Source organism: Globicephala melas, chromosome 11 (genome assembly GCF_963455315.2).
Source record: "Globicephala melas chromosome 11, mGloMel1.2, whole genome shotgun sequence".
Classification (NCBI taxonomy): Eukaryota; Metazoa; Chordata; class Mammalia; order Artiodactyla; family Delphinidae; genus Globicephala; species Globicephala melas.
This window is the reverse complement of record NC_083324.2, coordinates 67,074,578-67,090,285: the sequence shown is the minus strand read 5'-3', so window position 1 is coordinate 67,090,285 and position 15,708 is coordinate 67,074,578. Positions and strand designations below refer to the sequence as shown.

Sequence of the window (15,708 nt, the reverse complement as noted above, 5' to 3'; positions counted from 1 at the left end):
GACTCAAGGCAGGTCACCATTCAAACCTTTTCCTCATCTGTAGAATAAGGAGGAGGCTATCTGCCCTGCCTATGTTGTAGACTGTTTGTTAGGATGATCCCAGAAAAATAACGTTTGTCAGAGGACTTTGTAAAACAGGGGTTGACGAACTTTCTCTGCAAAGGACCATTGGGTCTGCGTAGTAACTACCCAGTTCTGACGTTAAAGTGCAGATGCAGCCACAGGCAATACATACATGAATGAGCATGGCTGTGTTCCAATAAAAATTTATTTGTGAACACTGGAATCTGAATTTCATGTAATTTTCACATGTAAAATTACTGTCCTTTTGATCTTTTTCATTTAAAATCATTCTTAGCTCGTGGGCATACAAAAACAGGTGATGGGCCAATTTGGCCTGTGGGTTATACTTTGCCAACTTCCCTTAAAAACTATTTTTTTATATATGTGTTGGTGGCTGTTTATTGCTTAGTATGTGCCTCTACACAGTTTAGAAAAGTGTTCTGTACGAGGTGGGCCCTCTCTAACTGTTAGATTAGAATGTCAGAATATTTAAAAACAAGCCCATTTCTTGCCATTACTCTTCCCTAGTAGCAGGTATCAGTTCTCTTCCTCTCCTGCCTAGAAAGAAAACAGACCAGCTAACTCTCCACCAACACCTCAATTTCCCTCCAGTACATAGTGGGACTGGCTAACCCCTGCCCCCTGCCACCAAAAACCCCACAAAACCTAGCTCTGTAGGCATGTACACCATAAGGCTCCCCAGAGGGCACAAGCAAGGATGTCCAGGCCTTTAAGAGCATAACAATAGGAAGTCGAATTTATAGGAGAAATAGAGAGAAGGGTCTTTTAAAAAATCTTTTAAGTCCAATCTTATAAGACTCTGACTTACGGTGACCAGTCATCTGCTCATCTTGTTAAGGCTATCAGGACAGATGCATTGTCTAAGTCAAGAGTAGATAACTAAAGTGATTGCTAAGTAGCAGTGAAGACCCAGGTGATCCACTGACACCTTGCAGATTTCTTCAACTGTGACCCACCTAGGAGAAGAAAGGTGGAGGAAGAGGCAGCAGGGGATTACTCATATTGATCTTTTAGTACCCTCAAAGAGACCAGAATTTCATATAATGCATCCGCCCTGACAGCTTTAACAACCAGTTCCAGCGTTCTACCCACAACCTGACATTATTTCAAAAGTTGGCTCAAGAAACAAAGCACAGGGCTTCCCTGGTGGCACAGTGGTTAAGAATCTGCCTGCCAATGCAAAGGACACAGGTTCGAGCCCTGGTCCGGGAAGATTCCACATGCCACGGAACAACAAAGCCTGTGCGCCACAACTACTGAGCCTGCGCTCTAGAGCCTGCAAGCCACAACTACTGAGCCCACGTGCTACAACTACTGAAGCCCATGCACCTAGAGCCCATGCTCCACAATAAGGGAAGCCACTGCAATGAGAAGCCCGTGCACCACAACAAAGAGTACCCCCACTCGCTGCAACTAGAGAAAGCCCACGTGCAGCAACGAACACCCAGGCAGCCAAAAATAAATAAATTTATTAAAAAAAAAAAAAAGATCAATGTCTCCTAGACTAGATTTGAAGCTTCTAGGAAAGTGTTCTATGCCTGTTTGGGGTCATAGATATCTTTAAAAAAAAAAAGAAAAAAGAAAGTACAGTAGCTGATTCAATTTGTTGTAAGGCAGAAACAAACACAACATTGTAAAGCAATTATACTCCAATAAAGATGTGGGAGGAACAAAAAAAAAGAAACAAAATAAACCACAATTTATCTCCTCTATGAAAAACCTGGAAATTGAAAGAACAATAAATTGGTAGTAGCAAGAGCATTAAGAAATGTATGTTATTTTGTTCTTTTTAAGTGTCTACGCAACATTCCTTCCTCTGTAGTTTATTTGCAAGCAACAGCCTTTACACTACAAATCACTACAGAGACAGGCAGCAATGGGGTGGTGCTGGAAAGCCAGGCTGCTTTGTGATGTTGGGCAAGATACAAAATCATCCTGTGCCTCCATTTTCACATCTGAAAAACAGATACGGTAATACCACCCGCTTTACAGGGTATTATAAATATGAGGTAGGTTAATACAAATAAAAATTTGGAACAGTGCCTGGTACTTAGTAAGTACTCTGGTAATAGCTGTTACCATTTTTATAGCATTTAAATGTTACAACAAGTCCTTTGGTCACTATTAGAATTTTGTTTACAACTGCTTTTTGAAAATGCTTCTAATGGCTAAAGTTCCATGGACTCTTCTGCAGACACACATAAGATGGGATAGGAAGAGACACGTGTGTTTAGACAAAGAAATATCACTTTGAGCTTTTGGACACCTGTTTTATTGACCTCCAGTCAAGGTGTTTTAAGAAATTCTTTTGTATAAAAATCTGTCCTGCTCTCTGCTTTACACATTCTTGTCAATAGTTCTTACTCTATCTGCAGTCTTTTCAAAACAGCATTAATGTACCCAGACTCTCACCACCTTTCTATTCTTATATTCATTTAACTTTGAGAAGCAGAAAGCAGATGTAATCAAGAGAATGAGTATTGCTTATTAGGAAGAAAAGTAAAACCTTTCACAAGCCCCAAAGAAGACTCAGCACTTCCAGTTCTACACTAACGCTTCCAATTCTACAATAACAATGGATCCATAACTACTACAGAGTTTACAGATTATGTAGTACTTGGATTTGGAATCCCAAACCCATTTCCCAGCAACTCCTACACCTTACTTCTCCATAACTCTCTAGGGGAAGCTAAGGACCAACAGATGAAATTCTGGTCTCTTGAGAATACTAAAAGATTAATATAAGTAATCTCCTGCTGCCTCTTCCTCCACCTTTCTTCTCCTAGGTAGGTCACAGTTGAAGAAATGTACAAGGTGTCAATGGATCAGGCTGTCTACTCTCACCTGGGTCTTCACCGCTACTTGGCAATCACTTTAATTACCTCCTGTTGACTTACAATGCATTTGCCCTGACAGCTTTAACAAACCTTCCTTACTTTTCTTATCCCTATATCACCCCATCCACAAATCAGGCACATATCTCCTCACTCCAGCATAGTTTTCAACCTAGGCAAGATGGCAAAACTCGCCTGAGAAAGCGTTTGCAAATGACATGCTTATTAACCACTATTCCTGCTACTGCCTCCCTTTCACCCTAAAATTCGCATGCACCTGTTAGGGAGAACCAGAAACTCAAGGAGAGACGTATGTATCTGAAAAGGTGACCTCCTTGTGGATAGAGACCTAATCTTATTCATTTCTGTACCCAGCACTTAACCTAGTGCCATTTAGCAAAGACTGCTAAATGAATATACAAACCACTGAAATAGTTTATTAAATAGTTTATTTAGAGAATTAATCACATGATCACCAAATCTAAATTTTTCTTGTCAGCTTACAGTTTCCTGAAGCATTTTCACAATGTTGAGGCAATATACTATAGTGGTTGAAAGCACAGGCTCTGGAGCCGAATCAGTGGGTTAGAGCATGAGCTACACTGGGCAGCAAGAGCTCTGAATTTTGGGTAGAAGTTACTGAACCACTCTATGCTTCAACTTCCTCATTTGTAAAAACAGGGATAATAAAAGCACCTACCTTATAGGACACTGTCAGAATTAAATGTTAGTATGTGTAAAGGGCTTAGAAGAGGGCTTAGAAGATAGCCAAACACTTCATAAATATGAGTGACTATTTTCATTATTATTTCATTATTAATATTTCATTATTATTAGTATTGAGAATTAAACGTTAGTATGTGTAAAGAGCTTAGAAGATAGCCAAACACTTTATAAATATGAGTGAATATTTTCATTATTAATAAAGCCTACACCATACGATGAAATTTGTTCCTTGCCTTTTGTGACCTTGCCCACTATCATTTGCCTCCTCTCTGACTTCTTCAGTTGCCTCCTCTGTTTTGGTTTCCCTCTAGGTTCTATTCTCACTGCTTTTCTTTCTTCTCACCTTTGGCAATCTCACTTAACCCCTAAGGCTTCACTTATCATCTGCATGTGGATGAAGCCAACCTTGACTTCTTTCTCCTGAGCTCCAACTCAAACTGCCCAGTTGAACACTTAAGTCATCATTAAACCTCATATTAGCAAATCTCCTCCTCTCTCCAGATCTATGAAAATCCAAGGTTTACAATAATGAGCTCCACAAGAATTAGGAAATGAGATTAGACTCTGAGAGTTTCACTTGAAGAGTTAAACACATAATGGTTTAAAGCAGTGATGTCATCAGAAAGAGAGAATGGATCTGAAACTGGTAGAACTACACATCCTTAATCAGATTGAAGGTATTTACGTATATATCGAAAGGAAAAATGTGGCAGTCTACAGAAGCCTAGAGTGGCAAGTTATGGAAACACAGGAAGTGCTGTGTCCTAGGGGCTCCAGAGCTCAGGGTAGGTCTAATCCCAAGCAGAGGAGGGAAAAAGGGCATAAAGATGGAATCTCGTACTGAACATAAGACCTTCCCTATATGTCCTCAGAGTGCACCCGACAATCAGCGTGATTCAAACTTTCACTTCATCTAACTCCACTTGTTCTGAGTCCACACTCTGCCATTTGCTATGTAAATCCTTGTTATGGGTCTGCTTCCCATAAAGATCTGACTCCAGAGAAAATATTTTAGTTATACAGTCATATGGATATAGTGTTTTTATTTTCAATCCCTGTTATAAGGATATTTCATGATGAATTAATCAAGTAACTTTTGGTTACCATGTGCGTTTCCACATACCTTAATTTCACAGAAAAAGTGTTGATCTTACCAACATGAATACTTCTATTCTCTGTGGCAGTTATATTTCACATTGCGAATTAACTAATTAAAAGCATGAGTTCTAAAGCCAAATGCCTAAATTTGAATGCTATTCTGGTTACTAGTTTGCTACCACAGGCAAATTACTTGATCTCTTTTTGCCTGTTTCCTTCTATACAATGGGGAAACTGAGTATTTACACCTCAATGAGTTGTCATGAGGAGTAAAAGAAAAAATATGCAAAACATATAGAACAGTGTCTTGCACATAAAGTGCTCAATTAAAGGTAGCTGTTGTTATCTCAGAGCACTTGGGCTGCTCAAGTTGTTTTGATCCTGGCCTGATCCTGGTGTGTGTGAATCCAGTCAGATGCCATTCCATAAGATGAGATTCTGATCAGCTCCAACCTTTCCCTTAGACAAGGAGTTCTTAACCAAAGGCCATAGTGAGCTTTAGAAAAATTTTACTCAAAATTGAGTATAAATGGTTGGTGTCATTTTTCTGAGACAAGGGGCCAGAGCTTTCATCAGCCTCTCAAGAAGTACACAACCCTCAGGCTTCCCTGGTGGCGCAGCGGTTGAAAGTCCGCCTGCCAATGCAGGGGTCACGGCTTTGTGCCCCGGTCCGGGAAGATCCCACATGCCGCGGAGCGGCTAGGCCCGTGAGCCATGGCCGCTGAGCCTGCGCGTCCGGAGCCTGTGCTCCGCAACGGGAGAGGCCACAACAGTGAGAGGCCCGCGTACCGCAAAAAAAAAAAAAAAAAGTACACAACCCTCAACAGATTTTTAAAAACAAAACAAAACCTACTGCCTTAACATTATCACTACCATTTTCATCTTTTTTTCTCCCCTTACATAATTTCAACACCTTTGCCTAGGCCTCTATTCAATAGGTTACAATAATTTTAAATTTTTCTCTGTGCAATGTTATCTAGTATAATCCTTCCCATTTTCAATACTGCCATGCTACTTCTGCAAAATAACTGTAGTAATATTACTTCCTTTGCACAAAAACATGACTACTGTCTAACATCCAAATATCTTCGCTGAGCGTTCAAGCCTCTATGGCACGGCCACAATCTACCTGCCCAGCCTTGTCCTCCATAAATGGCCCTAAAGGAGTCACTTGCCATTGCAGAACTCCATGCAGCTTTCCTCCATATTGTGTCTATCTTCAACAGCACCTTCTCCAGTAAACCAACACCCTTCTTCAACAGTCAATGTCTTCAATACGTAAGAAAGACCATTAAAATAGGTGCATACAACCATGTATCAGGGTTTCTCAACCCTGGCATTACTAACATGTCAGGCTGGATAATTCCTTGCTGTGGAGGGCTGTCTGATACAGTGTCAGATGTTTACAGCATTGGGGGGAGGGGGAGGGGCAAACTCACTCCTGGTTGAGAACTAATGATATAAGAAATATATTTAATTTCCGCTGCTAAACAGTAAATTCTTTGAGGACAGGGACTACGGCCTTTTTTACCTTTATATTCTCAACTCTACCTAGTACAGTGGTTTATGATAGGGGTTTAGATAAACATTTGTTCTCTGCTAATCTTTCCAAAGTTAGTAGATAGAACATTCTAACCTACCATATTCCAAGGATTTCTAGATATTCATTAAATTTGAAACACCAGATTTCAACCAGTTAAGTAAAGCTTTTAAAAGGTAAAAAGCTGCTATGTCATAACATCACTACAATTTTCAAACCCTGCCAGTTATAGTTGTGCCCTAAAGGAAATGGTTACAGTATTATAAAGCTTAAGTGGACAATGGACTTCCATATCACATATATGATAATAGTATTCTGTCACTGAGAACTTACAGAAGAGTAAAAGAAACTACTTCCTCCTCCCTTCAAATATCCTATGTTCTATGAAGTATATAGTGTTATCTTGTTAACTGCCTAGAAACACTTGAGGCCCACTTAGTGACAGAGGCAAGGCTTCAATCAAAGGTTCCTAAATCAGGTTAAGTTCCCTAGACCAGTGGTCCTCAATTTTTGCTGCATATTTGAATTCTCTGAAGAATTAAAAAGAACAGATCACTGAGCCTCACTCCAGACCAATTAAATTACAGATTCAGGGAATGGTGCTGAAGATTAAAATTGTTCTAAAAATCCCCAGTGGATTCTAATTTACAGCCAGGGCTGAGAACAACTGCCCTAAACTGGTTCAAAACCTCATGTACCCTGACAGTTAACATAAAAGGCATTCCTTTAAGAAAACTTTAAGCTGGTTCCCTGGTGGCACAGTGGTTAAGAATCCGCCTGCCAATGCAGGGGACATGGGTTCAAGCCCTGGTCCAGGAAGATCCTACGTGCCGTGGAGCAGCTAAGCCTGTGCACCACAACCACTGAGTCTGCGCTCTAGAGCCCGCAAGCCACAAATACTGAGCCTGAGTGCCACAACTACTGAAGCCCGCACGCCTAGAGCCTGTGCTCCACAACAAGAGAAGCCACCGCAATGAGAAGCCTGCGCACCGCAACAAAGAGTAGCCCCCGTTCACCACAACTAGAGAAAGCCCGCGCACAGCAATGAAGACCCAACATAGCCAAAAATAATAAATAAATAAAATAAATAAATTTAAATACACACACACACACACACACACACACACACACACACACACACACACACACACACACCAACCTTAAGCTCAATGGAAGGCTGAAACTTACTCTCTACCTTGCTGACTTGGGGCCTAAATGTTAACACTTAATCCTGAATTCAAAGAGCTGCTATCATTTTTTCTGGAAGAGGCATTACCAAGAAACTCATGATATGATTCTTATGCTGCTTTCTCTACCACTTCACAGGATCTGAGACTTACACTCCTCTTTACTTGGTGAAGTTACATTCAGTTCTGTCGGAAGCGGCTGCTGGCTGGGACTAAGAGTTGGCGTGGTTATCGAGGTATTGCTGTTGTCACTGGTGGTCTCTTCGGAAAATAAATCTGATTGGCTGTTACTTGTACTTGGAGCGGAATCATCGTCTGGTTGTTTCTTTTGAAAATCTGAAGAGAAAGTGTGAGAAAACCAGTTTAAATAAGGAGTTCACAATTGCCTTGGGTATTAGAAAATAATGCAAGTTAGTATAAAAATTAAAACTAATTTGGGTGATAAAAAGAATTGAAGTAAAATACTGGTCCAAAACACAGAAGGTTGGTAGAGGGTGAGTTAAAGATTTCCAAGATGAGTGGTAGACATACTGATTTTAATGTAAGACTCTGCAAAGCCAAATACATGTTAAAATTTTAGGGTAGGGGTAATCAAGGATAAAACAAATAAAAGTTGTTCAAACCAATAAAGGACAGATAAGAAGGAAAAAACCAGCAGAGGAAAAAAGGGTAAATACAAAACACATAATATGTGGTAGAAGTAAGTACAGATATATCAGTAGTGGTAATAAATGTAAACAGACTAAACTTATCAGTTAAAAGATAGAAAATTCAGACTGAATAAATAAAGTCCTGTTTTATGTAGTTTCCAAGAGACATACTAAAAACATTAACATGAGAGAAAACTTTCAAAGTATATAAACAAAATACCAGGGATTCCCTGGTGGCGCAGTGGTGGGGAGTCGGCCTGGCGATGCAGGGGACACGGGTTCGTGCCCTGGTGCGGGAGGATCCCACATGCTGCGGAGCGGCTGGGCCCGTGAGCCATGGCCGCTGGGCCGGCGCGTCCGGAGCCTGTGCTCCGCGATGGGAGAGGCTACAACGGTGAGAGGCCAGCGTACCAAAAAAAAAAAAAAAAAAAAACCCAGCAAATACAAATGATTAAAAAGCCAGTAATAGCTATAGTACTGTTAGGAAATGTAGACTTTAAGGCAAAAGCATTATTAGAGATAAAGAGGATCATTACATAATAGTGAAAAAAAAATACCAGAAATATAAAACAACTCTTAATCTGTATGCACCTAATAACAAAGCCTCAAAATATGTAAAGCAAAAATGATTGTATCTATGGGAAACTGACAATTAGATAATGAATTATTTTCAAACACATTTGGAATATTTATAAAAACTACCTAAAACCTGGATAAACCGTGACCACACATTAGGTTATAAAGCAAAAGTCTCAACAAATACCAAAGAATTAGTAAGATACAGGCATTATTAATTGACCACAGAGCAATTAAGTTAAAAATTGGTAAAAAAAAAAAAATCCTATATATTTGGAAGTTTCTAAAACACACTTTAAACTCATGGGTCAAATTAGAAATTAGAAAATATGTATAATTAAATGATAATGTAATTAGTACTTATCAATATCCATTAAAGATAAAGATGCACATACATTACCTATGCCCCAGTCATTTTATTACTAGGTATATGCCTGACAGAAATTCAACACACAGGTACAAGGATGTTGATTACATACTGTTTGTAATAGTAAAAAGTCAGACCTAAAGGACCATAAATTATATTATATTCAAATAATGTACACAGTGAAAATAGCTATTGCCACACACATCAACATGAATAAATCTCAAAATTATAATGTTGAACAAAAACGTAAGTCACTAAATAACATAGTAACACTGTATTGCACAAACCTTAAAAACAGGCAAAACTTCAAATAATATATTGTTTAGGAATATGTATCTATAAACACTAAAAAAATTAACACAATTCAGGAGGGTGGTTACGTCTGAGATTTGGGGGGTGTGAAGTGAGAGCTATGCAGAAATATTCAAAATTATAGACAATGTCCATTGACAGAGAATAGATTAGAGTGATATATTCATTCATATGATGAAATACTCTATGGCAGTTAAAATAAATGAATAGAGCTATAAGTACAACAGAAAAATCTCAAAAACAATGTTGAGAGAGAAAAGCAAGCTACAGAAAGATATATATCTAATAATATTTATATAAAAATTTAAAATATGTAAAAACACCATATATTGTTTATTGGTACATAATTACAATATAAAAACATGTGGAAATGATACACCAAATTTAGGATAATAGTTATCTGGGGGTGGGAGGAACCAGGATCTTCAATCCTATCTGTAATTTCTTTTATTTCTTAAAGCTAGTGGTCAGTGTATGACTGTTTAAATTATTATGTTTAGTCTCTGTATGTTTCATTTAAAAAAATCTTATACTAGTCTATGAAGTACAGATTATACTTCACTGCATCAATTCATAAAAGGAACAGAAGATCCTGACAACTCCATTTTGCCTTATCTTTTGAACCAAAGAAGCTGTTGCTATTATGCTCTACAACCTCATCAGAATCACTATTCTGACATATTCTGAGCATAATAGCCAGCTAGCATTTATTTTGCATTTACCATGTGCCAGGCACTGAACTAAATGTTTTATGTATTTAACTCATTTACTTTAATCCTCTGAACAACCCTAACAAGGGAGTTATAATTACCACCACTTTACTGATGAAGAAACTGAGGCTCAGAAAATTTAAGTAATTTGTTCCAAGTTAATAGCTAGTAAGTAGCAGGATCAGGATTTAAATACAGATCCATCTGACACGAAAACTCATGGTCTTCAATCTCAACCACAGGATGTAGAATGGTGTGCATTAAACTGGCCCAAGGAAAAGGCCTCCATGTCAAGCCCCCACCCATTTACAGCACCAACGGTGAATGCAATGGATTTAGCCAAAGAATTGCTAACCTGCTGTGCATGCCCATCAGTGATCGAAAGCCTCTACTGCTTCTGTGTATTTATTTCTCCTAGCCACTTTCTTATTCTTCAGTGTTTTGACATTTCAAAATGGCTTATTATCTCAATGTTATTTGTATAGCACCCTCAGAGAAAAAGGTACTGTATAAGTGGAATAAAAATATTGCAAAAGATGCTTCTTTTTTATATCATATCATCTCATTAGTTCTCCTATGTCAATAATCATTGTGTCCCTCCTATAGCCACCTCTCTACCATTTAATTGGAAATGTTATAAGACCCTAAAAGAACTGAAACTGAGTCATCATTGTACTATTTAACAGAATCCCCAATGCCTCGAGACAGACAAACACATAGAATCACTCACTGAGGCACAATAACCCTTTGAAGTTAAATGACATTGGTGTCTAAAGACAATTACCAGGTCCCACCTACATAATCTCCAGCCCATGTTTGCCATGTTCCTTGCTTGATGTTCAGGTACTTTAAGTTTTCTTTTGTGAATCTGCAGCTGTCATAATGCCGCCTTCTGCACCTTCACTGGACGATGGTGTGAAAAAATCATCAGGCTAAAAGTAAAGATTACAAACCAAACTGGCTGCAAACAAGAGAACTTAAGTAGAAACTTTACACATTCTCCATTTCAATTCAATAAAGCAAGCAGAAATAACAGAATTTTACAACCAGAATTAACTTTAAAGCTCTAGCTCAATCCTCTCAGTTTACAGATGAAGAAAGCAAGAGCCAAGAAAGTTAATGCAACCCACCAGAAATTCACAGTTAATTATAAGAGTTTACTAACTCTTAGGCCAAAATTAGCAGCTTGTAGGATACAGAGAGCTTTAGAGTTGGACCTGGATTCAAATTCTGACTTGGCTATTTACTGGGCATATGGCTGAAAGCAAACTGTTTACTCTTTTGTGGCCCTGTCTGTAAAACGAAGGGAGGGAGTTATTTCTACCTCTCAGGATAGTGTGGATTAAACAAGATAATGTACATAAAGTATCTGTGCATGGGTACTCAAAAAATGATAGTCATTAAAGAGAAAAGGTATTTTCCTGGTTTAAAGAAAGAACTATCTCTTCCTTTTAGTCCTGATGTTTGCATTATAGTTCTTACTCTCTTGTTCCTTTCTTTCTGAATCATTCAGCATCCAACTTCTGACTACTGACCAAAAGAAACAGAAGGAAAAAAAATCCCAGGAGTCTACTCCAAGGACAAAGGGGAGCAGATTTATGTCCCATGTAAAAAAGTAAACAATAAAACAGGCAGAGACTGCCTCTCGTTAACTCTACTCTGGAAAGCAGTGCAGGAAAGGAACAGAAATAGTCACTCCATTTGATCCAGACACAGAAAAGACTTGTTCACTTGTTGTTTTACAGTTCTCATATAAATGGGAAAACTAGAGCTCTCCAAGCTTATCCATCTCTTTAAGAAAAACAATTAGGAAAAATAATCTATTTTTGTAAATTGTTAAGAGTTTATGGTATACACAAAGGTATAAACTTGGTCTTGAATAGAGTTTTTCCAAAATAATCTGCTATTTGTAAAACCTAAGTAAAAACCTTTGACCTTTAAAGGGACTGCTGTTGAAAAGTGAACAGAAGCCAAGATCTTGGCAGCTTACCTTATTATCAACTAAGAGAAAAAATAATTTCTCGATGAAGGTACTCCTGAAACCTGCGGTATCCAGAAATGAGATGGTTCCACAAGCTAGAAAAACTGACCTAATGGTACCAGCTGAGCCAAAATGGCCAGTGAAGAAGTCCCTGGGGCTGGTTACAAACATACTCACTAGACATATTTTTTTCTCACAGGTCAGTCTTCTTACTACAAAGTATACCTCAAAAGACTGGGAGCACCAAGAACGCGCACGGCCCCTGCTCTGCCGACAAGCTCATTCACCTGGGCAGCCTCACTGGGACTGTAACTTATCTAGTCATTACTCAAAACTCATATATATGTGTGTGTGTATGTGTGTGTATATATATGTGTGTGTATATACATATCTCAATAGCTGATCTCTCAGATGTATTACACAGACTTGGCAAGATGCTTAACTCACTTAAACTCCCACCCAGCTTCCAGATTATGGCCATACTATGTCTTTTTGATGATTTCTTCAAGGTAAAGAATACCCAAAAGTGATTTGGAAGGGACTTCACTAAACTTTCTTTCTTTGAAAATTATTTTTAAAAAACGCTCCTTGGTAACCTACTTTTTGCTCTTAGCAATACATACATTTTTTACAGATCTCTGTGATCGCTACACAGAATGTCCACTTATAATATAGAAATTAAACTAATTCACTTTTGTTATACATTTGCAATTACCAATTTTTCACTATTATAAGCAGATTTCATCAAACTTCCTCAGGTTATGTTGCTAGAAGTAGATCAACCAGGTAGAAGAGGACGCACATTTTTAAAGCATTTGGCACATACTGTCAAATCCTCCTGGTGCAGCACCCTGTGATTTCCCACAGCACAAGCCTTACTATGGCATGTCAGAATCATCTGTTCACTTCTCCGTCTCCCACATTATACAGGCCTGGGACAAAAACAGTGCTCCACAAATGTTAACTAAATGAGTAAGTGGCCAAATGTTTTTTAGTAGAAAGCCCATCACTGGATTACATTTAAAATTATTTTATCAATTGTTATTTTAAACCCTTCAAACACTATTCTGTGTGCCTCTAAGGGCAGTCCTAGCATCATCTGGTTTAGCATTTCTAAAAGACGAAGTGCTGCGAATTCCGGTTTTCATAATCAATAAGGAGAGGTGAGAAATTCAACTGCATTTGTTCTAACTCACTCATTAAATCTGTTTGGCCACTAATAAGCCTTCTGTATCATTATTACAGACACTAAAGCTGGGTATAAAGAAAATTAAACGAGGTGAAAGAGGAACTAAGAATGAAGTGCCTGCTATGAGGCAAGGCACTCTGTCAGAGGCCTTACGTTCATTTTCTCATTTAATCCTCAAAATAAACTGGGTGGTAGATGTCATCCCCATATTTCAGCAGAGGACAGGGGGCATGGCAAGTTTGGGCAACCTGCCCCCTCCTAACAAATGCCAGAGCTAGGGTGAGAGGCCCAAATTCGTGTAATTCTAGTATTCTACTTCCCACTACAGCGTGAATCACTGAAGCAACCACAGCCCAGCTTGCAGGGGTGACTTTTCCAGTTCCCAATTTCCATTCCCAGGCTCAAACTCCATCGGACTCTATATCACAGATTACAATTCCACATTCCCACTGGAAGCTTTAATTTGGTATTTCACACCATAAAATGCTTCATGTTTCCAGTAGCCAATTGAAGTAAAATAGAAATGTGGACAATAAAAATTTAATTCTGATATCTCAAAAGTTTGGTTCATGCAAGGCATAGTATAAAAGCCTCCTTTAACAAAACAGGGCCCTTTCTCTTTTCTTCGTCTCTTCCCCTAATTTATCTCCATAACAGACTACAGCTTCCATTCATAAGCACATTTCTGTTTTCAAAGCTTCACATTCCCACCTCAACCACAAATCTTAGATATCTTACTTTAAAAAGCTACAAAGCTGTTAGCAGTAGTCAACCAATTCATAAGCCAGGATTCTAGCCTCCTAATTAAAATCTTAATAAAATTCTAGTATTTGAATGTTAATCTGGGTTAACAGCCTCAGAAAAAGACAAACTGGTTTAAATAAGAATTAGCAAGAACCAAAGGAGAACTAATTACTATTATTAAAGCCTTAAAATACACTCGCTCACCTTGGATCCTAGCTTATGGGGAAAACTGTGATCTGCTCAATGTGGCTGTGTTCATTTAACCTTTCTTTCATGAGTAATCTCTTCTAACTTCTTTAAAAAACAAAACCAAAAACCTTTACCCTACCAAATTCTCTCTCATGATGATTCCTTCCCTTTAAAATTCAGACTCTTGGGCTTCCCTGGTGGCGCAGCGGTTGAGAGTCTGCCTGCCGATGCAGGGGACGCGGGTTCGTGCCTGGGTCTGGGAAGATCCCCCATGCCGCGGAGCGGCTGGGCCCGTGAGCCATGGCCGCTGGGCCTGCGCGTCCGGAGCCTGTGCTCCGCAGCAGGAGAGGCCGCAGCAGTGAGAGGCCCACATACCGCAAAAAGAAAAAGAAAAAAAAAAAAAAAATTCAGACTCTTCATCGACTGATTGATACTGTTTTGATACTGACTGACACTTTCAAACAAGTTTTAAAAACACACACACATATGTATATGTATATATACACACACCCACATACCATATATATATCCTGTTGAGGATAAATGACTCCTGTCCTGTGTTCCCTATGTATGCCCACAAATTTGTCTACTTTGAGGTATTACCTCAGAAATTAAAAGGGACCTTGTCTTCTGTCCTTTTCTGGGGATGGTGCCAACATTCTCCTAGAGACTGAAGTCAGAAGCCTGGGAATCATTTCAGACTCCACATTCTCCCTCTCTTAATTCTACATCTCAAAAATCACCAAGTCTAGTCTTTACCACTCCTAAATATCTCTGGAATCCATCCACTTCTCTATTTCCGCTCTAATCTAAGTCATCATCATCTGTCAGATTCCTTCAATAGCATGCTAACTGATTTCTTTGTATCCTATCCTTTCTTGGCCCACACTCTAATTCATTCTACACAAAGCAATCAGAGTGATGTAAAAAACAAATTTTGACACAGTCATTTTCCTCCCTAAACCCTGAATGAGCTTCCATTACCTTAATAATCATATCCAAATTCCTAAACATGGCTTACAAGTTAGAAGTCTCTCCATGAACTGGCTTCTGGCTATCTCTTCAGTCCCGTCTTAAGCCACTGCTCCTCCTCTCCCTCCTCCTGCTTCAGCCATATTGGAGTGCTTTTGCTTTTTTCTGAACACTATTATTTTTCTCATCCTGGAGTACTTTGATCAGGCATGTGGGAGACGCTTTTTCTTTATCTTGCTATTCACCTTGGTAACTCCTACTCATTCTGAACCTTAACTTAAGCACTCTTTCCTCAGGGAGGCTCTTAAGATTAACCATAGAAGACACTTAATAAATATTTCTGGGTGAATGAATGTCTTATTGACTGTACATCCCAGTCCCTAGCAAAATGCCTGCCACACAATATACAATATAGATTTGTTGAATTTAACTTATTTGATACTGGTGAACATACCAAGTTTAAAAACATTTGTTCTCTCAGACATTAATAAGTAGACTTCAAATTGCTATAAAATGTATTTCTAGGAAACAAGAATGCAACTACATACA

The 15,708-nt window shown here is 38.7% G+C and overlaps 1 protein-coding gene across 2 annotated transcripts in view; it reads right to left on the bottom strand.

The window, feature by feature from the left end:
- ZFAND3 (zinc finger AN1-type containing 3) overlaps positions 1–15,708 on the bottom strand; it is a 337,867-nt gene that overhangs the window by 84,174 nt on the left and 237,985 nt on the right. For both annotated transcript variants that reach the window (XM_060307446.2, XM_070046699.1), the window contains exon 3: positions 7,623–7,805. In XM_060307446.2, coding sequence (XP_060163429.1) covers positions 7,623–7,805 — 183 coding nt within the window. The remainder of the gene's footprint in view (positions 1–7,622; positions 7,806–15,708) is intronic.